The 24,488-nt window shown below is 34.7% G+C and overlaps 1 protein-coding gene across 6 annotated transcripts; it reads right to left on the bottom strand.

Moving 5' to 3' along the window:
• Positions 1 to 551: 551 nt before the first annotated feature.
• Positions 552 to 24,072, bottom strand: LOC137245276 (phospholipase A2 inhibitor beta). Of its 6 annotated transcripts, none has more exons than XM_067775676.1 (6): positions 23,844 to 24,072; positions 7,878 to 8,222; positions 4,489 to 4,696; positions 4,015 to 4,418; positions 3,575 to 3,943; positions 552 to 1,959 (listed from the first exon to the last, which is right to left on the bottom strand). In XM_067775676.1, the coding sequence occupies exons 2-6, from the start codon at positions 7,899 to 7,901 to the stop codon at positions 1,390 to 1,392; spliced, it is 1,575 nt and encodes a 524-aa protein (XP_067631777.1). In that variant the 5' UTR covers positions 7,902 to 8,222; positions 23,844 to 24,072; the 3' UTR covers positions 552 to 1,389. The 6 variants fall into 6 exon arrangements, with proteins under 6 accessions (XP_067631777.1, XP_067631767.1, XP_067631786.1 ...); XM_067775666.1 differs by having other exon boundaries at positions 23,848 to 24,072; XM_067775685.1 differs by having other exon boundaries at positions 23,862 to 24,072.
• Between the last annotated feature and the right edge of the window lie 416 nt (positions 24,073 to 24,488).

Genomic DNA, 24,488 nt, shown 5'->3' with positions numbered 1-24,488 from the left:
TTCTGCCATGAAAAGATCTCAGTGAAAACTCATCTGCCTTGCAAATGCCGCAACATAGGTACTTTCGTACAAAGCTGTCGCAACAACTTTTTTTGTTCATTTGACTACTAAAACGGTCAATTACGAATCAATGATTTGTAGGCAGTTGATTCAACATCTTGTTGCGATGGATAAAAATTTACAGAAATTTCGGTTGAATTGACCCATATTTCGGTTGATTTTACCAGTATTTTTCTTTCAGTGTATAATATGTGCGGAACATCCGATCCTAATCAATTCAGCATTGAGATTTTGTAGTCTGTGAAAAATGTTATTTTTTCCATTGCCATTGACTCCTCCGAAACTCATATTCCTGTTGTCAGCAACAAAGGCACATAATTTCTTTGTTAAATTACATGAGAGCTGGTAAATCGTAAAAGAGGGGACATTTAGAGTATAAGCGGGGACGCTGGGACAAATCGTCGAAATCGGGGACAAATCCCCGAAAGTGGGGACGTCTGGCAACCATATCTTATATAAAGGAAGTAAAAATGAACTATACGAAAAAGCAATGCTATTTTGTTATTTTTATTTAAAAAAAAAATTATTTAGAAAATTAAAGCAACAAAATCTGTCTTACTTAAACTATTTACAATTACATAAGTACTTACACAAACAAAATACAATATTAAACAAAATGGCAATTTATTTTATTGTGCATTGATTTTAACAAAAATAAAATACGTACAAAACCTTTTAGCACTAAAAATTTGCATTTCTGCAATTGCATTCAAAAAACTATCTTAGCTTAAATTGAAGAGCGTCTCGCACAATTTTTTAAGGCAGACTTAATATTTTTTTATTTTCTTAAAAGAAAATTTTTTTTTTTAAATATTGATTACGTACATTAAATACAAATTATTCTTTGGTAAAAAAAATGTTCCTGCGTATCCTAGGAACAATAGGCACCTAGAAGATAATCCTAAGCAGAGCTGGGTTGTAATGTTTTTTTTCTCTTTTTTTTGTGGAATTAAATTACTGATAAATTACCATTCGAAGTGTGGAAACGTTATTGGTTTTACTATTACTTTAAATGAATTTAAAAAAAATCGGTTTCTTTTACTAATCTCGAAGTATCTATTGCCTAGTAATGTAATTGTAATCCTAATGTAGTTGTATTCCCCCAGCTCTGAGCAATCGGCTTGTATGTATATATATTACAACTTTTAGCAACAGGCCATTTAACTTTATAATACTTACAAAATATATAGTAGGAAAGTATGTAAATACAAAAGTTTTGCACACAATAATTTACACTTTTAATTATATTACATTTGGACGGCCATAACAGTTTAGACGGTTAAGCGCCAATTAAGTTAAGTAATTATATTACAAATATATAAATAACAGTCAGGCATTACTTGCGTTAGCCGCCCCATTACCATTCACCACAATTGAATTTGTATTCCCATTTGAGAATGCTGATAAATTACTACTACGCACACTCGTATACCGTATCGGCTCCACACCAAAATCATCACGTTTCAGTCGTCGACGTATAGCCCCTATCGAAAGCCCGACTAACACGCCAATCGATACCACTACAGCTGCAGTAATGACTGTGAGTATGATGTAACGTTTACGCAAAAAACGTGGACGTTCCTCGGCTGCAATGGCCTTATATTTTTGTGGTATCTTCAAACTACAAATACGTTCCGATGTTAAATTGGATATTCTAGCTCCCGAAAAGACGTAAGGTGTGTCACAGCGTGCTTGAGTATCCTTGTCGACATGTTTAATGTTCACATATTCAATTGTTTGTATAAAATTACAATCGCAAAACCATGGATTACCAACAATTTCGAGCGATAGTAAATGTGGCCAAGGCATCACGGTGATAACGGTAGCATTCGTATTGAACTCCTTCGTCACATCTAAGGTCAGCGATATTGTTCTAAGAGCACAATGAGATATGTCGATCTATAAATAGAACAGGGATTCAAAATTAGTTTCACTGCGTAACATAACTAAAAAAGAAAAAATATGGACTCCAGAGTGGAATATCAACCTTTTCGGTTGCCATTTAAAAAACGCCCTATCTCAGAAAACTTTTGAAAAACACCGTATTTCAGAATTTGTTTCAAAAAACGACATATCTGAGCAAAAGTTCATTACATTTTGACGTTAGAGAGGGCGTTTATGAAAGGAATTTTGAAATAAGACATTCTTGAACCGAATTCTGGAATAGGGCATTTTTTAAAAATTTTTCAAAGATAGGGCGTTTTTGAAATGGTAACCGAAATAGGGTAATACTCTACTCAGCAGTAGATATGTATATGTGAAAATTATTTTAGAGAGCACTATGAGGAAAAGAAACTGAATACTCGAAAAACCCTTATTCAGTTTTTGCGACTGATTACTTAGGCCCCTATCAATTTTGTGCAGGCGGTTACTTTCCTGAAAACAACTACCAGTTTCAAGCTACTGCTTTCAAACCGGGAATTTCGTTTAAACTTGGTAACGCTTTGAAACCGGTTTGTTTCTAGAGACAGCTTGCTTTTTTGAAGTCGAGTACTTTCTTGAAAGTTTTACGCCGTTATGAAATCGTTTACTTTTGAAACCTTTGTGAAGGTGGCAACTTTCCTTTTTTACTTTTGTGAAACCGATTAGTTTTGTGAAACCACATCCTCTTTTGGAACTGGAGGTGTTTCTTCTTCTTCCTGGATAGTGGTTATGCTTTTATAGCCAGTGACTTTTTGGAACTCGTTTCCTATTGATGTTTTTAATCCGTTTACTTTTATAAAACAGGTTCCTTTTTGAAACAGGTTACTATACGGAAACCGACAATTAGACTTCTGAACCTGGTTAGGTTTTTGAAACCTGTTACATTTTTAAAGAAACTTACTTAGTTGAATGTAAATGAATGAAATAGGTGATTTATTTTGTACCGGTTACTCTTCTAAACCGGTTAATTTCCTGAAGCCGCTTACTTTCCTTAAAGCGGTTTATTTCCTGAAACTAGTTACTTCTTTGGAACTGGCTACATTTGCATTATTTTATTCGAACCGGTTTCTTTTTTGGAAGGACAGCGATTCTTTTTTGGGATACAAGTTTCCATTTCGCTTCTGGTTACTTCCTTTACTTCCCTGGAACCGGTCTTTTTTCTTAAATCGATAAATACACTCTCTGGAGGTTTTGGTGAGTGTTGTCGATAATGAAGGTCGTTTGGCTTACGGCACGTTCCGAAAGTCAACACCACTAAGGTACATACAAGCCCGATCAGTTTGGGAATGATTTGATATGACTTCTAGGTATGCCTGCTGCGGTTAGGTTTCTTCGTGGAAGCTAAGCTATCCAGAGCAGGTCTGTTTATCAGTTTGTTGCAAGTAGTTAGAAAGATTACATGGTATTTAAGCATGGATTAGTTCTGGAAAGTATTTGCTAAGCTGAATGAATTATGAGGTTTTCAGTCTTTGTGAGGCCCTTACGAACTAACCAGTTCAACCTAACTTAATTGTCTGAACAAAAATAATGATATACAGAGAGGTTCCTATTATCTTCTTTAAATCCTGCGTACATCTTCTGCAATACGTACATTTGATAAATTATGGCTATGAATTAGGCTTTCCATATCAAACTCCTGCAACTTTGGATTGTGTGAACAATCCAGACGTCTAAGTGTTTCCAAGGGCGTGAATACATTTTTAGCAATTGACCGCAACTCTGGCATATAACTAATGTTTAAACGCTCCAATGACTTCATTCCAATAAAACTTTTCTCAGGGAAGTTCGCAATGGGATTTTGTGCCAAATTTAGAGCAATGAGACTTCTGCCTATTAATTTTAGCTGATCCGGTACAGTAGTAAATTTATTGCCAGACAAATTTAGCACACGCAAATTTGCTAATGATTTGAAAATTGTTGCTGACAGCGCTTTGATGCCAGTGTGGGATAAGTCGAGTTCCTGGAGAGTAAAACAAAAAAGATTTCATCTTTTATATACAACTACATTTTAGAAAAGTATATAGTGCAAACCTGTAGATTTATTGGCGATGATAAAGCCAGTACAGTTGGCAAATTCAATACGTCCAACTCATTGTAGCTCAAATGTAATTTTAACAAATTAGGTGTGTGTTCAAATAATTTACGATTCAATGCATGCAATTTATTATGACTCAAATCCAAATCCAACAACGCTATCGGTTCGTAATGTGTCATACGATATGGACCACGAAATATGTCGGGCGTTAATACGTCGCTGGTTATTTCATTCCAACTTAAATCTAATCTACGTATATTTGGCACATCCATAAAGGTGGGCGCTTGCAGGTACTTAATGCCACAGTGGCGGCATGAGAATGTGAGTGTGGCATTTGTCGCCGGCAATTGTTGCAACAATTCAATATTGTTGTTCGAAAATGTGGCGACAATATCAACACCTGCCAAAAATAAACAGCCATAAATTTTGTGAATTAAACAGTTTTTGTTTTTTGTTCAATGTCTTCTTACTATTGTGATTTTTGCCGAACTCCTCCGGCCAACGCGCCAAAATATGTTTGAAACGCTTGGCAGTACAGCTCAATAAATGATGATAACGTTTATCGTTATCGTGGGCCGTTAAGCACAAACATGTCTTACAGATATCCTCCACATCCTCATAGGGTATATCTTCATGTTGAGCGATGGAAAATGTGAGCATACAGGAAAGCGAAAGTAACTGGAAAAGAGAATGAAAAAAGAGGAAATATTAGTCCTTAAATATTTTTACTAATATCCTATGAATTTCAAAACTAAGGGCCAGTTGTTGTTGTTGTAGCGATAAGGACACTGTCCGATGGAGGGGAGTGTTATCGATGTTGATGGTCCTTTGCCGGATGCAGATCCGGTACGTTCCGGTACCAAGCCCGACTATCTCGGTAACGATTTGTTATGAGCACATGCGACCTTCTAGGCCATCCCGCCCTCCCATCCCTTAGATCCATGAGGAGTCGCCAGATCCTCGTTTGTTAATGAAACAGGATTCGCCTAGGATAGGTTAGGTTGGCAATTGGGTTTGGAGAAGATATATATTGCGCTGGCAACCCCTTGAAAGGGTTGTGCTACACAACCCCTTTAATCTATTTGGTACTTTAGCCGCCTCTTACGACAGGCATACCTACCGCGGGTATATTCTAACCCTCTAACCGCCAGGGGGAAAAACTAAGGGTCTCATTCTCTATTACGAAAAGAAGGTACGTTTCGACCTAGAGACGAGTCACTTGTGTATTTGCACTATGTTAAACGATGGCAACAAACCGTTAGAGAATTGCTTTCGCCTTTCTGTTGGACATAGCGTGAGAAATGTAAAGGCCGAACGAAAATGAGAAAGAATATCATTGCTAGGCAAAACAGTTTGAAAACGAATCGATCGTCTGAGCTATCTATCGTTCGCAATACAGAATGGAGCCATAAAAAAAAAGCAAACAAATCTCAAAAGCGTTGTAGAAAAAATTCGAAAAAATGCTACGGGAATTTCCAAGATACATATGTATATGTGTATTATATGTATGAAAATTTCAAACTAGTTATTTTGAGCTCTCTGGATTTATTTGAGTATGCAATTTTATAGACCGACCAATTTTAGTCTAGGTCTCTCAAAATTTGCTTTGATTTTTTATTGCATCATAGCGGATTGATACAAGGTGGCAGCATGGTGACATACCTAAAAACATAAATAAAAATTCCATGTACTTTGTTTTTGTAAATTCGATGGACAAATGTCAAAATCGTACGGCACCGGAAGTTGATGTATCAAATCAAATAGAAAAGGGTATAATCAGCTGTTCCATGCTGCCACCTTGTATCGTTGCGCCATGGATTGCATTGAGTCGAAGTGAAGAGTCAGGTTCGAAGTGTTAGTGAAAATATTATTAGTATTCGTTACACAGACATGACTCGTGAAAATCAAAATGAGTTTGATTATGGCGGAGAGTCAGTAAACACGTATACGGATGACTCACGAGTCAAGGCCCCATTACTGATACTCAGCATAGACTTGACTTGGCTTGAGAACTGTCACTTACAGTTCTGTTAAATGAACATTGCATGTTACTGATTACTCAAAACTTAGCAACACTTAACTTGACTTAGAAGTCTGTTCAATTTTGATTTTCTATGTAAGTTCTAAGTGACGTTTACATTTTGAGATGCCATTTGTTTGTTTCCCTTTCATTTTGACATTTTGTCATACAAATTGACATTTATTGATTATGATTCCAGAGCGTATGCGCTAAGTGGAGTATAATCAAGGCTAAGTTGCCAAGTTTACGCCAAGTCAAGTCAAGTCTATGCTAAGTATCAGTAATGGGGCCTTCAGGCTCACCGCGCGTAGACTATTCGATTTTCCTCAATACAAATAATGGATTTTTTTATGTGGAAGAAGATCTCAAACACAACTCAGAAAAAATAATCAAAAATCAATGCGAATTTTGGGAGATCTATATAGAACTTGTACTTTGTTGTTGAATTCAGCAATTGTTTCATTTCTAAAATTTTTAATTAGCAAAACAAAAAAAAATATTTAAATCCTTTGGGCCTATTTATGGGACTGCGTATGAGCGTATGCTTAGGTCATTTCAAGAGAACAAGGAGGCGGTTTCGGTATTGTCTTCAGCATAATATCGGAACTGCTTTGGCACCATTTCGAAACTGTTCCGGAACTATCACGGAATCATTTCGGGATCACTTAGCAACCACTGCGGGATCATTTCAGAAATGTCTTCGATTCATTTTCGGATTATTTCTGGTTTGATGTCAAGGCTACTTCGAACTATTTCGGGATTGTTTCGTGATGATGCTGGAAATATTTCGAAGATGTTTAGCGACTGTTTTCGGGATCATCTCGGCACTATTTCCGGATTGTGTTCGGGATCATTCCGAACAATCTCAGAGATTTTTCAGAATTATTTCGGGGCCAATAATATTTTGTAAATGTATATATTTCAGGGTCCAAGCCTTTTTGAAATTTAGATTAACGAAATGTTACCATGCATCTTATGGTTGGGGTTGTTGTGGTACGGTAAGACATGTCTGTTGTTGTTGTCGGATGTCCTTTGCCGGATAGGTTTCCAGTACATTACGGTAATAACATCTTCTATTAGCAGCACGACTGCCTGAAGAACGATTTTTTCACCCCTCGAACATTCGTGTCTGGGATTTTGTTTGCCTCTTACAACAAGTGTTCCTGTTGCGGGAATATGCTAAGCGTCTTCATCCGCATGCCTGATGCATGCAAGTTACCAGATAGTGGAACACTAAGATTTGCAGAGCAAATATATCTTTAGTAAAACTGATAAAATACTGGAAATTCATCCGAAGTCCACAGCGAAAATGCAATCCTAGCAAGAAAATGTAATCGCCAGTTAGGACCTAAATTCTCCTGCAACAACAAGACAGTATGAATCTTTATATTGCTGAAGTAAAGTATTAACTTAACATTATTTCTTTAAATTGGTCCGCCAAGGCAATTGAATGTGATCTGTAAAGCCTTTTTATGGCAGAAAACACTTGGATGGTTTAAGGATGACTACTCAGAGGCCCCATCATTTTGGAAGAGAAAATGTTATAGGCCTCTAGGAGATACATAGTTAAAGCTGAGTTTAGCTAACACAGAAAGGCTTTAACTATGTATCTTTTTAAGGCACTTATTTACAATTTTCTGGTAGGCATATTATGAGGTTTTTTCTGGTTTTTTATCAAAATAAACCTGCGAAAAACAAAAAAAAAAAAATGGTTTTCGTCATTGTGGATAATATTTATCCTGAAATATTTTGATTGTCGCTAACAACGTTATACACGATTATCCTTCATGTATATATGTATGTACATAAAATGATAAGATAACAAGATAAGAAACTTACCAAAATCAGATAATAATAATCCATTTTAGCTTTGTGCCAACTTTATTTGTAAGTTATTATATTTGTATTAACGAGTCGAATACTCATATTCCTTAAATATCACAAATTTCACAACTACGGTTCAAATTGTAAATGGATGGATGTCACATGTGTGAGCTCAGAATATCGTGTTAAGTTGATCTATGCTCATATATTTGATATCACTTGTCTTTTTTAAATAATTTTTTATTCCACGATATAGTATATGTATGTATTTATGTCATTTCCGCACTCCGTGCAATTATTAATTACTTGAAAGTTTTCGGCTTACTGAGCCAAAAGAATTTTGTGTTCGCGGTGCCGCGACTTTGAATTGTGATCGTAGACGAGTTGGTAGGTTAATGTTTGGCAATACTCAGATAGCAATGTTATCGCAGCCATATCTTTTTATACTCAGTGTGCTTTGCACACAGAATATATTAACTTTGATTAGATAACGATTGGTTGTACAGGTATAAAGGAATCGAGATATATATAGACTCAGTATCGAAAAAAAATTTCGTTGAGCCATGTCCGTCCGTCCGCCTGTCCGTTAACACGATAACTTAAGCAAATATTGAGATATCTTCACCAAATTTTGTACACGAGCTTATCTGGGCCGAAAATATATTGATATTGAAAATGAGCGAAATCGGATGATAACCACGTCCACTTTTTATATATATAACATTTTGGAAAACACAAAAATCCTGATTATTTAGTAAATAATACACCTAGAATGTTGAAATTTGCGTTTGGACTGATATTGAGACTCTTGATAAAAATTTGAAAGAAAAAAAATTTAAATGGGCGTGGCACCGCCCACTTGTGATAAAATCAATTTTACAAATATTATTAATCAAAAACCGTTAAACCTATCGTAACAAAATTCGGCAGAGAGGTTGCCTTTACTATAAGGAATGCTTTGAAGAAAAATTAAAGAAATCGGTTAAGGACCACGCCCACTTTCATATAAAAGAAAGTGTCGTGGACGAATAAAATAAGCTATATCTTTGCAAAAAAGAGCTTTATATCAATGGTATTTCATTTCCCAAGTGGATTTATAACAATAAATAAGAAAACTTCAGATTTTAAAAAATGGTGTGGCACCGCCCCTTTTATAACTAAGCAATTTTTTGTGTTTCGGGAGCCATAACTTGAAGAAAAATTAACATATCGTAATGAAATTGTGTACACATATTTTCCTTATAGCAGACAAAAACGGATGAGATCGGTTAAAGGCCACGCTCACTTTTATATAAAAGATTTTAAAGGGTCGTAGACGAAATAATAAGCTATATCTTAGCGAAAAAGAGCTTTGTATCAATAGAATCTTACTTTCTAAATTGAATTATAACATTGAATTGGAAAACATTTAAATTTTTTAAAATGGGTGTGGCCCCGCCCCTTTTATGACTAAGCAATTTTCTGTTTTTCGGGAGCCATAACTTAAAGAAGAATTAACATATCGTAATGAAATTGTGTACACATATTTTCCTTATAGCAGAAACAATTTCTAGTAAAAATGGACGGGATCGGTTAAAGACCACGGCAATTTAGATATAAAACAAGTTTAAAAGGGTCGTAGACTAGAATAATAAGCTATAACTAAATAGTTTTGAATCAATGATATTTCACTTATCAAGTTTTATTGTAAGAGGAAATGGGGAACAATTTTTTTTTTAACGTGTTATGTAGAAAAGTAATGTATCTGAAATGAAATGTACATTTAAAGTTCACGCTGAGTATATAATGTTCGGTTACACCCGAACTTAGACACCTTTACTTGTTTTGTTTACCTATGATAAGGGAGTTCATTATCGTTGTTTGCTTGTTTTTTGTTTTGTGTGCCTTAAATGAGCAATTTAACAAATTTTTTTATACACACCTGTGAAAACAAAAATAGCAGTAAAAATTATTAACAAATATTATCAGTTATCTCTCTTTTTGTTCAGTTTCGAAAGTTTTTGAAAATTTGTGATGAATTGCATAACGAAAACTATACAGCATATTTCCAGTTAGAGTTTTATTCGACATTTACACTTCTGTAAGAATTTAACGTAAAACCTTGCAACTTTTAGCACGCACAATTAAATCTCAAAACGCAGAAGATTTAAGTTAAACCTATACATAAAATAAAATTCTAGCAGTTCGATATCTGTAGTTTGAAGATATTTCAGGAAAATTTATAGCGGGGGTCCTTATAGGACCTACTGAACCCAAATCAGCAGTTTTTGTATGTTTGTACTCGCATCACTCAGAAACCACTGCTGGAAGTAAATCCAGCTTTCACCATTGCATCATGCGAGGTCTACCTTACACTTTAGGCTACATTTCAATCACCTAGATCTCTTGGGTCTTCAAACCCAGAACATGCGCCCGGGTATTTATACAATATGGAAGTCAAACGAAAGCTGTTTAACAATTTTTTTTTTTTTAATTTCTGCGATATCTTAACGCGTTTCCGATATATGTGGTAAAATATGGTTCCGATGAGATCGCTATATAAGAATCTTGGAAGCGGTTTCGATATGACTTGGCTTTCGATTCCACCAACAAAATCTTTCGGTAATGCAATGAGGTACATTTAAAGAACGGTCACGAGTGTATTTTGATCACAAAAAATTAAGGGTTTCATTCTGTATTACGAACGATGGCTCAGTCGAACGTTTCGCCACCAAACGAGCAATGGTATTCTCTATCATTTTAGTTCGGCCTTTACGTGTCTTTCTTTATGTCAAACAGGAAGGCGAAAGCAATTGTGAAATAATATGTTATCAATGTTTAAGAAAATGCAAATATACAAACACTTAATCTCTGGGGCGAAACCAACTTTCGTTTCGTTATAGAAAATAAGGCCCTAAAAATACATAATAACGAACATAATACTCAATAACATAGTGCAAATACACCAGCGATTGTGGCGAAACGAACGTTCGTTTCGTAATAGTGAATAAGGCCCTAATGGACGTTGTGACAGCGCACGTTGTAAATATATAAAAGATCCTATCCGTACCACATTTTTGAATTATTTAAGTCTAGGTAAAAAGATAGTTTGAACTTTTATATACAATGCCGTACCGACACATATATTTATACCATACGCAGGGCACAATTTCGAGATGTGCATCATGTGTGAGAATTTTAAGAAACTCTGCTTAAAGTCTGGCAGGGCATAGATCCCAAGTTGAACTTGTTATAATATTTACTAGATAATCAATGTAAGATTATTCCTTCAGTGGAACAACCTGTTCCTTCCTTTTTTGGTTAGGTTGAACTGGCCGGTCCATGAGGACCAAAAATTAACAAAACTATATTTTATAATACTTCGGAAAAGAGGAGAAAGTTTCCGCAATAATACAAGCTTTAAATCGTCATAGCTTCGAAATATTGTCATAGAGCAAAAGCTGTGGAGTCTATATACCAGGCATAACCATACTCTCAAGCAAAGATTATATTTAAAGACATGTTTAAAGGCATTTTAGGAGTTTTCCGTGATCGTATGCACGAAAAAATGTATTTTACTTGCCCAACGGTAACTAGATTCGAAAAACCCTTTGTACTTTGCGGTGTTGAATATACAAAGCATATCATCCATCCTAATATAAAGTTAGTAACTTTAAAGTTTTGTTAAGAAGGACATATCTCAGACAGTCTGTTAGTAAGGCTGTATCTGAGCAAAGTCGTAAATAAAGTCGTATCAGAGGAGACCTGTTAAAAAGGTTGTTAGTAATAAATCTTAACAGTTAAAGCTCTTAGTGGAGATCCTATATCTCTTTTTATAAATCTTCCTTAGGAATTGAAATGTATACTCAAAACTTTACGATAATTTGTAAAAATGCGGTTTTGTGCTTTGGTAAACTAAAATTAATTTTACCAAAAATTGCATACTCTTAACCTTTCTAAAAAATTGTAGAAAGATTTGTGCAAACTTTTTGAATTTCTGTTTTCTACAACTTCTACGAATTTATGTAGTTTTTTTTTCATTAACATAATTAAAGAAAAGAAAAACCGCACTTTTTAAATGTTCTAAAATTTGTACTGCCATTCTTATGCTCACAAATGTATATATGAATAAATGCGTGTACATTAGGGTGGCCCTTCGTTGTATGGAGGGGGAAAAAAGGTGTCTGGATTCTTGATCTCACCCCCTAAAAATAAGCGAATATCTCAAAAACGAATATATACAAAGTTTTAGGTCAATCAAATAAGATTTAGAGGTGGCGCAAAGGGTTTGAAATCCTGTAAAATTACGAATTTTTACAATTTCGTTTTTCAGGCTTTCATATTTCTAAACCCTACGAAAATTTACTGCTTTTCCATACCCTAGTAATATCTGTATTTTCTTACTTTTCTAAAATGGCCATAATCTTCAAAATAGGTCGATCAATAACAAAGTTACAGGGAAAAATATATATTGCTTTCGACAAACAAATATGAAAAGTAAATTAAGTCTGTGGAAATGTGTTTATCAGTGAATCGTGGTATTCGGGTAAGTAACGCTCAAATGAAAATATATACTTTAAAATTGCAAACAACTACAAAAAATTTCTTTGACGTTTTCTTATTAAAACTATACTGCTCTTGAATTAACAAATTTTGAATAGTATGTTTTTTTAAATAGATACATTGCGGCACTTTGCATTGGGATGGAAAATTACTTCCACAAATACCAGGTCGTGAAAAGGTGGAACGACTTCCAGTTGTTGTTACTTACAGGAATGGCGAACAGTTAATAGGAGCTTCAAAATTATATGTTGCAACAGGCTCGGAAATAGCTGATACATTGTATGAACTGTTATTTGAATGGGATCTGAAGGATGATATTGTGGCCTGTTGTTTTGATACGACATCGGTTAACACAGGCGTTATAAAAGAAGCTGCAACATTATTAGAAAAAAACTTGAGCGGAAACTTTTCTATCTACCTTGTTGTCATCATATTTATGAAGTTTTGCTGAGAGTTATTTTCCACTAAATACCAGTAAGGACGTTCAGTTATTTCGCGATTTCAAGAAAATTGGAGAAACATCGACAAAAATAGTTTTAGAGATTTGCTACAAAATAACAAATTGAAATTTCTTTCAGCGATAGCAAAGATACTATTCTAAATGTCTCTAAGGCAGAGTTGAAAAAGAAAATAGTAAGAGATGACAATAGGGAATTATTGGAATTAGCGTCTATATGCCTAGGAGCAAGTGATGGCATAAGGTTTCGTGTACCAAGGCCCACTCATGCTGGGTGGATGTCTAAGGCATTGTATTGCTTAAAAATCTATATATTTCGTGAACAGTTTAAACTAGCGAAGTATGAAGAGAATTCGATAGCAAGTATATGCGCGTTTATTATACAATTCGATGTTAAGCTTTGGTTTAACTGTACCAATCCTCATAGAGCACCTCTTCAAGACTTATCTTTTATTAAAGAAATTTATAAATACTGAAAAGTTGATAAAAAAATATCTGACATTTCAATAAAAACGTTTTGTAACCACCTATGGTACCTGTCTGAAGAATGTATTGCATTGGCATTGTGCGATGATAACGTCTCTTGTACAATGAAGAAAAAGCTTGTCGAAAAAATCAAAAGCATACACAACTGCGACAAGGAAACAGAAAATTTAAAGAGGTTACACCTAAGGCCCAGTGCTATCAATAAATTTATAGAAAAAGAACTACACGATTTTGTAAGAGGAAATACAATTGATTTTTTTGGTGGGTTTGGGATATCATCTCAATTTCTGGAGGTACATCCACTATACTGGGGGACACAGAAACCTGTAAAAATACTAAGGATACTGTTATAAATATAAAAGTAGTAAACGACACAGCAGAACTGGGAGTAAAATTTATAGAAGAATATAATAGAATACTTACAAATGACGAACAAGAAAAACAATATTTATTACAAGTTGTAACTGATTACAAAAAACAATTTGAATCCTATAATAAATCATCATTAATTAGATCCTAGGAAATAATATCATATTATATACGTGTCAGCTAAAGTTTCACAAGATATATGTATATGTTTTAAAAATGTATTTTCAAAAAAGTTTCTAATAAAAAATTTTAAACAGACTCATTTACGTATACTCATTATATACACATTCTTGAAGTGATGACACCGTGTTTAAGGCATAATTTAGTTTATAACTTTATTATTATTTGACCAATTTTTATTGTTTTAGACTTACTTGAAGGTCAAATATCTCTAGAACTTACTAATAACACGATAAATTACGTTTAGCGCATAACAAATGAAGTAGGGTTGGCCAAATTTAAGAAATTGTAAAAATTCGTAATTTTTTCAGGACTTCAAGCTCTTTGCGCCACCTCTAACCCTTTTTTTATTGACCTAAAACTTTGTATATTCTAGTTTTTAGGCTATTCGGGGGTGAGATCAAGAATCGGAACACTTTGGAAAATAAGGGCCACCCTAGTGTACATACGTATTTTGTATAGCAAGTCTATATACAAGACATATTGGAAAATATCAATTTTGTTTAAATAATTGCAGGCTTTTTTTAGAGCATAGAAATTTTGGTCGCTCTTTATCGGGTAGTTTTTAGTTATTTATCAAAACTCACTGCCTCTGCAGTCTTGCTCTTGCTCATACAGTTTCTATTTAATTAATTGTTTCTTCTTCTTCCCCTTCTATTCCTCTACCGTCACTCTTAAAATATCTTTTTTCAATATCTGTCCATCTGCTTAATTGCTGTATTTTTCCTCGTCTCCTTCCTTATTCTTTCTCTTTGTCCCTCGCCCTCTTCGATATCCTCCTCCTCTATTTCTCCTTTTAACCACACTTTTCCTTTTCCATTCCTCCATTTTTCGTCTTTTTCTTCCTGCTCGCCGTCGTCAGTCAATTAAACAAATTGCAAGCAATGAGTTTTATTGACAAACATAAATATTGATAACGAGCCCATTATCGGATCTAATAGTATGCTCCGCCACTCGAATTAACGAAGAGAAAACAGCAATATTCTGACTTAAAAGATGCAAAGCACCAGGAAAGGATAGACTTTTGGCAGAGCTGTTTAGGCACAGAAGAAGAGACGTCATGTTGTTAAAGAGCAGACATCAACTCCTATACAAAATATTGTAGACTAGCGCATGTTTTTCCGTTTCGAGTTGGAACTTATATTGGAAATGGTGAAGAGAAGCTCGATCTGAATTCTCTTCGGACGTATATATCGCCTGGAATTTTTTTTTTATTGGAAACTGAAGCTTAACAATTTGAACCTTTTTATACCCAGCTGTACTTGTACACAGGGTATTATAACTTTGATTGGATAACGGTTGTTTGTACAGGTATAAAGGAACCGAGATAGTCTTCCATATATCAAAATCATCAGTATCGAAAAAAAAATTTGATTTAGCCATGTCCGTCCGTCCGTCCGTCTGTCCGTTAACACGATAACTTGAGTAAATACTGAGACATTTCACCAAATTTGGTACACGAGCTTATCTTGACCCAGAATAGATTGGTATTGAAAATGAGCGATATCGGACGATAACCCAGCCCACTTTTTATATATATAAAATTTTGCAAAACACAAAAAACCTGATTATTTAGTAAATAATATACCTAGAATATTGAAATTTGACGTGTGGACTGATATTGACACTCTTGATAAAAATTTTAAAATGGGCGTGGCACCGCCCACTTGTCATAAAATCAATTTTACAAATATTATTAATCATAAATCAAAAATCGTTAAACCTATCGTAACAAAATTCGGCAGAGGTTGCCTTTAATTTAAGCAACGCTTTGAAGAAAAATTAACCAAATCGGTTAAGGACCACGCTCACTTTTATATACAAGATTTTTACAAGGGTCGAATAAAATAAGCTATATCTTTGCAAAAATTAGTTCAGAATAGAACCATATGTATACGTATTATTCCGCAGCCTTGTAACACTATTAAGCACACAAAAGACACAACAACAGCATTTCAAGTGGCTGGATACGTAATGCTCGGTTTCAACCGAACTTAGACTTCCTTACTTCTTTAAATCTCATTCTTTTTTCACATTATTTGCCCCGTCCAATTTTAAAATATAAACCCATAATGGTAGTAATTTAGAATGTTTAAAACTTGTTAAACAAAAACCAATGACAATTTTTTAATTTAATCCCAAATCTTCAATCAGGCAGGAAATCGCAACCGTCAACGTAGCTATCCCAAAGCAAAGACTCCTGCTCTACGTAACCATTTTCTTTATCAGATGCCAACTCCAACTTCATTTAATTTTACCTCATTTTTCCCTTTTTAATTTATTCGACATTCTTCAACAATGAGTCTTAAAAAGGCGAATTCCTTAAAACATCTTACATTCTGAGAAATAACTTACTTTGTTGTTTCATACATTTATCATACTACACGCTTCTAAATGCACAACCGCATATTTCACATATGACTGCTTGCTTGCAAGTGGAAATGCATTGCCTTTAATTTACTTTTCAGTCAAAATGCTATGAATCACTAAAAAGAGCTTAAACAGCGCGCTTTTTATCAATAAATGGAAAGTAAGACGAAACCGGTAGATAGGTTATGAATATATGTATGTACGAGTATTTGCACATTTTATAAATTGTTTTGGCTTTGTGTTTAGAAGAATTTTTCTTTGTTTTATGATTGGTACATTTTTTGTCTAGTGTCAGATTGTTAATTGGCTAGTTTTGAAAATGGGGTTTCTTCGCACATTTCGCAAACTTTCCACCAACAATCGTGCTACTCGAATCAAATATTTATACAAGTGGGAAGATCCATACACAAATTAGGCAACATAGTAAACAAAGTGTTCAATTGACAGATCACACACATATGTATGTAGATGTGAACTGCTCCCATAAATTGACGATAATAAGCAGGACCGCATTAACAAGTAGGCAGAATAGGTAGTTTCCTGGGCCCCCCATTTTAGGGGCCCCGAAAAATTAAAAAGACTTCCAGAATTTTCTTACAAACATAAAATTCTAGAGAGTGTAAGAAAAATATAATCAGAACTAGAAATAAATTTTACTCAAATAAATAAAACTCAATTGACTGCATTCAAAAGGCGACGACCAACGAACTAGACAAGGTTCCTAAAAAGGACATTTGACTCATTTGAAAATTTGTATGAGCGTGGCAAGAAGTGTATCGAATGGAAAGGAGAGTATATTGAATAATAAAAAATAATTTTTTCAAAATGTACACTGGTTGTGGTATACTTTGCATCGAGATGTTATGTATACTTTGCATTGAGTCAGATTTATTGAACAAAATCGATATTGATGATATAATTGATGAATTTGCCGAAAAGAAATGTAGAAAATGACATGTTTAAAATGTAGATAGTAATTTTATTGATATTATTACATTGTGACAATACAATTTTTATGAAATATATAAGTTTGTATTTTTTTATCGAAAAAAGAAGGGAAGGGACGTGAAAAAAGGGCCCCCAAATTGATGTTTGCCTAGGGCTCCTTTGAGGGTTAATCCAGCCCTGAGAATAAGATACATATATAAAAGCTAAAAATGGTATAAGAGCATAAAGCAGAAAAAGTCATTTTCTCTCGTTTTCTGAACATTAGCCCTTGCTGGGCCATTGCTCTTCTTCCTTTTGTAGCCATAAAGTCCTCGGTGAGTTTGGGGAGTTTTATTGATGCTGATGGTCCTTATTTATGCGGTACGTTCCAGCAAATGGCACCATTAAGATACTAGTCTGACCATCTGGACAACAACTTCATAGGACTATATTAAACCTCCAAGGGGTAGCGCTACACAATCATTTGAAATCACTTTTTCTTGTAGTTGTTTAACTTGGCAACATAATTTATCGACTACCGGTGGATAAGACTTAGGGGTTCCCATGTTCTTAAAGATGCTTAAATGCCAAATCTCTTAATAGCGCTCAACAGCATATCCCTAATTTGCTAGGGAATCGATCCGTATCAACGTTCTGTCTGATTAAATGCCCAGATTTATGGAGATTTAACAGTTCTGAGCCGGATGTGTTTCCATCCCACTTCCTTCAGTTTTTGTTGTTTATATCAAGCAAGCAAAGCAAAAAACATCCAATTGCTTCTTATATTGTAAGCAGCATTTTTTCCCCTTGTCTCAAATGCTGACAGTGGGAGCATTGAGGATTTTAGTGTTTATTGGAGGTTAAGATTATTGTCGAACGCCACGCTCAAAATTTTTCAATATCTTACAGTTGGTTGCGAAATGCCAATACGAGTACTTCTGTAAGAGAGGATCCTGTGGAATTGGTCAGTGAAAATGTAAAATTTTTAATTATTATTCTTCTTCCTGTCTTTTCCCTCGCCCTTCACCAGAACACTTCTCGAAGCCCTTGAGGAGTGTTATTGATGTTGATAATCCTTTGCCGGATGCAGATCCTGTACAAGCACCATTAAGGTAACTAACCCGACCATCTCAGAAACGATGGTATGAACACATGAAACCTTCTAGGCCACACCGCCTTCCCACCTCCTAGATACATGGGAACTCGGGGTCGCCAGAGCCTCGGCTGTTAAAGACAGGATTTGCCATGGGTAGGTGAGGGTTAAACTACACAACCTCTTAAATCAATTTGGTATTTAAGTCGCCTCTAACGACAGGCATACCTGCCGCGGGTATATTCTTGGCCCCCTAACCAGCTGGGGTCGCCCTCTTCTTCCTAAATTGCAGGCAGTTACCGACTTTGATCCATATTTTTTTATTAGTTTCGAAGTGCAAGTGAAATTCCAAAGCAATAAAAAATAACTTTAAATTAATTATCTAATAACAACTATGATCTAGAATAAACTGGAATGTATTGGGGCATCATGGACACAGCCAATGGTTCAAAAGAGAAGCGGGTCTCACAACAAATACATAAATGTGACTAATGTACGAACATAAAGACATTTGTAAACAAGAAAATTAACTTGGCAGAGCATCTAAACAAAAATGAGTCAGGTATACCCACAACATCAGTCGCCTCCAGACCAAATCACAAACAAGAAATCAACAACTCAGACACACCACAAATAGTGCATAAATTTTGTTGTTGTTTCATTGAACTTTTGGACTTAACAAGCGACTAACTGGCAAATTAAGCGAGTTCAATCAATTGATTCACTCTTTGATTTATTTTTCTATGCGATCGAGCCTAAAGAATTTGTATATAAGCATGCTGCTCTATATTTACATCATAAGAGGTAGCACTTACAGTTGCGAACACGAAAACAGCAGTGGCGGTTTTTATCAAATTTCATCAATTATATTGTTTTTTTTTTTTTTGATAATTTAAGAAAACTTTTCGTGAATTATGTAACTTTGACTCCAAACCAGTCTCAAAATCGAAAAGACTTTTTCGAAATATTTCGAAAATTTTGCAAATCTGCATAAAAATTCTGAATTTTTATTTAGAGTTCGCAGAGTTTTTGTGAGTATGCAGTTTTGTAGCCCTATCAATTTTAGTCACACAAAGTACAAGTTATAATCTCTCAAAATTCACATAGATTTTTGACCATTTTTTCCGAAGGCGATTTCAGATTTTCTTCCATTCGTAAGCTCAACACGCATTTCATGCCAAAGTGAGTTTTAACACATACCTGTAAGTTTTAGTCTGTTGGCACTAACTATTATAAAAAGTGAGCGTATTTGTTAATCGATGTTGCCTACTATTATTAAAAACATAGAATGATGATTGCTCCAAAAAAAAAAAAGCGGTGCCACGCCCATTTCCAAAATATTTTCTATCCTGGTCCTTTTGAAAATCTTTTGGCGTGGTCCTTATTCGATTTCGGACAGTTTTGGCAGACACTTTTGGGGTTTTACGGCGATTTACGGCTCTCTAATTTTAAGAAAATGATTGGTCCAAAAATTGGCGGTGCCACTTTTTTATTTCTTTATTTCCCTAGGTTATTCAGTTTTTCAAGTTCTGTTCCCAAACGTAAATGTTCCTATGATGAACCAACGCAAGTTTGATTCACTAAAGAGTTCAAATTCTTAAAAAAATAGAAAAACCCGATCATTTAAATTGTATAAAAAATCTGGATAAAACAGACATTACATACAGTATTCCATTTTGCGTCAGAAATACTTCAAATTGAATAAAAAGTGTTGCAAAGCTTATATCTGTAAGACGAGAAAGAATATTATCTCCAACCCAAAGTCTTTTTATGATTTCGTAGACACTAAACGTAAAGTGCAAGGATTTCCTTCAACCATGACGTATCAAGAATGTACATCTAGCGATAATCACAACCCCACCATTATTCGTATCTGCAGCACTCGAACAACTCCGTTAATTGTCCAGTTATATTACCCGAAAATATTTTACTTTATCTTAAAACTTTAAAAGAATATTTTAAATACGGTCCTCATAGTATTCCGATATGTATACTTAAAAAATGTGCTGTCCACATCTACCTGCCACTATCTGACTTGTTCAATCTTCCTGGAAAGCAAGGCGTTTTTCCACCTACATGGAAAGAATCTTTTCTTATACCTCTTCAGAAGAGTGGAAGTAGGTCTGACATTGAAAACGATCGCGGCATAATAAAACAGTATTGATTTATGACCAATAATATTTGAAAAAATTATTTTGTCAGAATTTGGCGGTGCCACGCCCCTTTTTGAAAGTTTTGAAAACTTTGAATTAAAGATTAATATTTCAACGCAGGCATGAAATTTGGTTACTGTAGCTACATCATTTATCGCGTAAGCTCAAAGGTTTTTCAGTCAGTGATCGTGCAACCTAAAAAAATATTATCAGAATTAACGGTAGTTGCTTAGTAGTGATACAAAAGAAAGAAAGAGAAAGCGAAGAGAAAATTGATAAGTAGATTAGAAAATCACAACTTTTTGGTAAAACGTTCCAAGGCGAATTCATATAGGTGGTGTTATCCCATCAGCTGATTGCTTCTTCTTGATAATTTTCCATACAAAGCCTTGTACAACAAAATGTCAGTTAATCGAAATCTATAAAAAATTTTCTTTTGACTTGACATTCATCTGCACGGCGAATTGATTGAATTCGCTATGCCACCACCTGGTATAGATTCGCCTTGAAACGTTCCAAATTCCTACGATGATTGGTGAAGAAAACGCCGCGTGATTTTTTAGTTATAATATGAAAATTATTATTGTTCTGGGCCTTGAGTGAAAGGAAAACTGTGTCGAATATGGGAGGGACATATGAGGAGCCAATATTTGATGAAAATATTATATGAATGTGTCTGTGGCTCATATAAAAATAATAACATTTATATTTTCTGCCCACCCTATTGCGCATACATATGGTGTTAACATATGCAATGTACATTGATTAAACGACTTGTTGGCGCTTAGTGGAACAAAACAAGAGGAGGTAGTAAACAACAGTTAAAAGTTATAACAAATGATCGTTAATTCGTTTTAAAAAGATATCAACTAACATATTCGTAGAATGACCATTGGAGAAGAGTGGACGCACAAGCTCCAGACAAACAAAAAAGGTGACAGCTGTTAATGTGCGAAAACCAAGTCAAGCCAAGCTGATATCTTGACTAAATAAATCTAGACAACACAAAGCAAATCCATAAAAGAAGAAAAGAAGACATATTATTGATGTTTTTGTGTTCTGAACCTAATATATGTATAGGGAATTATTCCACTTTATTATGAAGTCGAATTTATTATTTTTTTTTTTTTTTTTGTTGATAATGATGTGCATTAATGTGGTTTGAGTTTCTTTAGAAATCACAGTCACTTCTTTCAATGAATACATTTTTTTAATATGTTGTTTTCTATTTTTTTGTTTAGTTAGGAATGTGTTTTTTTTATTAATTAAACTTTTACTTTGTAGAAAAAAATAATGCACTTTTTCAAGTTAATGGGACGCGAAGGCTATTTCGAGTACACATACAAATGATCAATAATGTGTACATTAGGGTGATTTAAAATAAAGGCACGTGTGTTTCGATATGGTACCCTGCAGCGGATGGAACAGCTACTGAAGTACAGGACTCCCCGGTATTTTGGGTTTTACTAGACGACACTAATTGTCACCCGCTGCAAAACTTTGCTGTAATATTGTCGCTGGAGCGGGAAAGCTGTTGGAACAAAAAGAACTTCTTACGACTACTACAAAGTCAAAAGGAGTCACTGTCGGCGACTTTCTACCTTTTGTATGCTTTATTTTGTAAATTTTGAAAATAAAATAGTTTTTATAATAGGAAGTTAATAAAATAATTTAAATAAAATTTTAAGTTAAACGGTTTTATTGAAAACAATACTTGTAAGAAGTAATAATAATACTAAAAGCTATAAAATAATTAGGTAGGTCCTAGGTACTATAGTCATCAAACTCCTCATCAATCTAGGGCGTTGATCAGTCAATTAAATAAAAGCGTTGGGCGCGTGAAATTTCTAAAAATGTGAGGCGTATCATAGCCTGATTAAGGTGGTTGGTCTTACTTATGACTATCAATATAAATTTTACTCGCCCAACGCTTTTATTTAATTGTCTGATCAATGCCCTAGATTGATGAGGAGTGTAATGACTAGTACCTAGGACCTACCTAATTATTTTCTAGCTTTTAGTATTATTATTATTTCATGTAAGTATTGTTTTCAATAAAACCGTTTAACTTAAAATTTTTTTTTTAAATTATTTTATTTTCAAGTTTTTAGTCTTTATTTAATTGCCTATTATTTCTCATTCTATTTAGTCCATTTAGTGACTCATTATTACAAGGACTCTTTCCTCACAATTTGTTACAATCTAAGTCCTCAATACATAATCCTTCCAAAGACTTTACTCGAATCTGCGTGACGTATGCTTGTCCCTCCTCGAACTCCAAAATATTTTGATGTCACTTCTACCGGACTGTATGTAATATTTGTTCCAAATATGAGCCAAAACGGACCACAAATACGATTTTTTTGAATATCTAGATCCTTGCGCCACCTAGCGGCGATTTTTTTTCATAGGTCGCTTTCTATTCATGTTTGTATTATGTGTTCCAAATATGAACCAAATCGGACCACAAATATGATTTTTGAAATATTTCGATCCATGCGCCACCCACCTATGTATCGGAGTTTTTTTCTTATTATTGCATTGTCATCGGGTTGTGAACTATATTCCAAGTTTCAAGCTTGTAGCTTATCGGGAAGTTACTTAAATTTTAATTAGAAAATTCGTTCACAACGGCCGGGCGACCGGCCGGCCTGTCAAGTCAAGCTAAATAAAACCGTTTAAAAATGACCCGTTGTCATAACTATTTAACAATAAAAATCCCTTACTATGGCTGGCACCTTGTCGTAGGAGTGAGAGTTAAGTCGACCTACAAAGCACTCTACTAATCTATCCAGTACAGTCAATGCATGCAAAAGTGGCCATACAAACAATAATGGATTTCTTTTGTCTATCCTAATGTTGAGCGGACAGTCTACTTGATTCCGTCTCTGAACTTTGATGGCGACCTTAAAGCCACAATAGGGGCGAAAGGTTGGTGTAAGAATGAAGAAATGGCAGGGGATACGATACGCGAACAAGCTGATGTTTTCAACCTTATGATTAAAGGCAGATCGGAAAAGCTTCCACATCACTGAATGTCTTCAGGAGATCTTTGTGTGGTCCTTATGGGCCGACCAATTCAACGCAATATAAGCTTTATTAAGAAGAAATTAACAGCCATCAGCCGTTATTGGAAACTTCGAAAATCCAATTCTGACCACACTGAAGTCGTAGAGTATTAACGGCTCATAGTGCAAATATTTTGTACATCTTTTCGAGAAAAATTTTGGTTGAAAACACCCCAATGTGCATTCAGAGCAGGTGAAGAAAGGTTTTTTGTATTTTTCCTGTTGTGAATCACAGACGCAACAAGAAGATATTGCCGTCTTTTCCGCCAATCTTGTACGCAATATTACAAATTTAATTGACTTGCAGCTTTAATACGTCCACATATATGTACATACATACATATGGACACTCACACACATACATATGCACTTTCATAAATGCACGTTGGTGTCAATAAATCACGCGTCTTTTTTTCACACAATTAATTAATAGTTACACTTAATTATCGAAATCGTTATTAGTTTTAATATTTTTTGCTTTAAACCGCCAAAATGCCACCAGCTGCATTCACTTTTCCGATTCATATAATATTCCGTTTAACGCAAATCCCGCCCGCTTTCTATACAGTTTCTTAACAAACTGACTGAAAACTTGCGGGACAAACAAAACGATCAGCAATCAACTCAAGCTTCTCAGCACAGCGAATCTAAAAGCAATCATAAAGAAACAAAAAAGTGAAGAAAAAAGAAAAAACAAGTTAAAGCGCTAACTGGAGCTCAAGCGAAGTTTTAATGCCTTTCAAACATGTAATTTTCGTTGAAATAAATTGAAAAAGAGGGGCTCAGAAATAAATACAATTTCGGAAGCTTTTTCTGGGTTGCATTGCAAAAAGTGGTACAGCTCTAGCTTTAGATAAGGTTGAACTAGTCTGGCGATATACTTCTGACATAGATGGAATGTGTCCATATTGTTACCGGAATTGGTTTAACCGAACGGAAAAACTTAGTTAAATAAAAGACCTTCATCCTCTTTCCAATACT

This window comes from Eurosta solidaginis, chromosome 1 (assembly GCF_040869045.1).
Source record: "Eurosta solidaginis isolate ZX-2024a chromosome 1, ASM4086904v1, whole genome shotgun sequence".
NCBI classification, from domain to species: Eukaryota; Metazoa; Arthropoda; class Insecta; order Diptera; family Tephritidae; genus Eurosta; species Eurosta solidaginis.
Note: the sequence above shows the minus strand (reverse complement) of the source record. Positions and strands in the feature narration are given on the sequence as shown.

What these genes read in the sequence shown, in the direction of transcription:
- LOC137245276 (XM_067775676.1), bottom strand. Translation starts at nt 7,901, where the DNA reads ATGGATTATTATTATCTGATTTTG. An exon ending in ATTATTATTATCTGATTTTG is followed by an intron (nt 4,697 to 7,877) that starts GTAAGTTTCTTA and finishes TCTCTTTTCCAG; the next exon opens with TTACTTTCGCTTTCCTGTAT. An exon ending in ATAGCCATAATTTATCAAAT is followed by an intron (nt 1,960 to 3,574) that starts GTACGTATTGCA and finishes TTCTATTTATAG; the next exon opens with ATCGACATATCTCATTGTGC.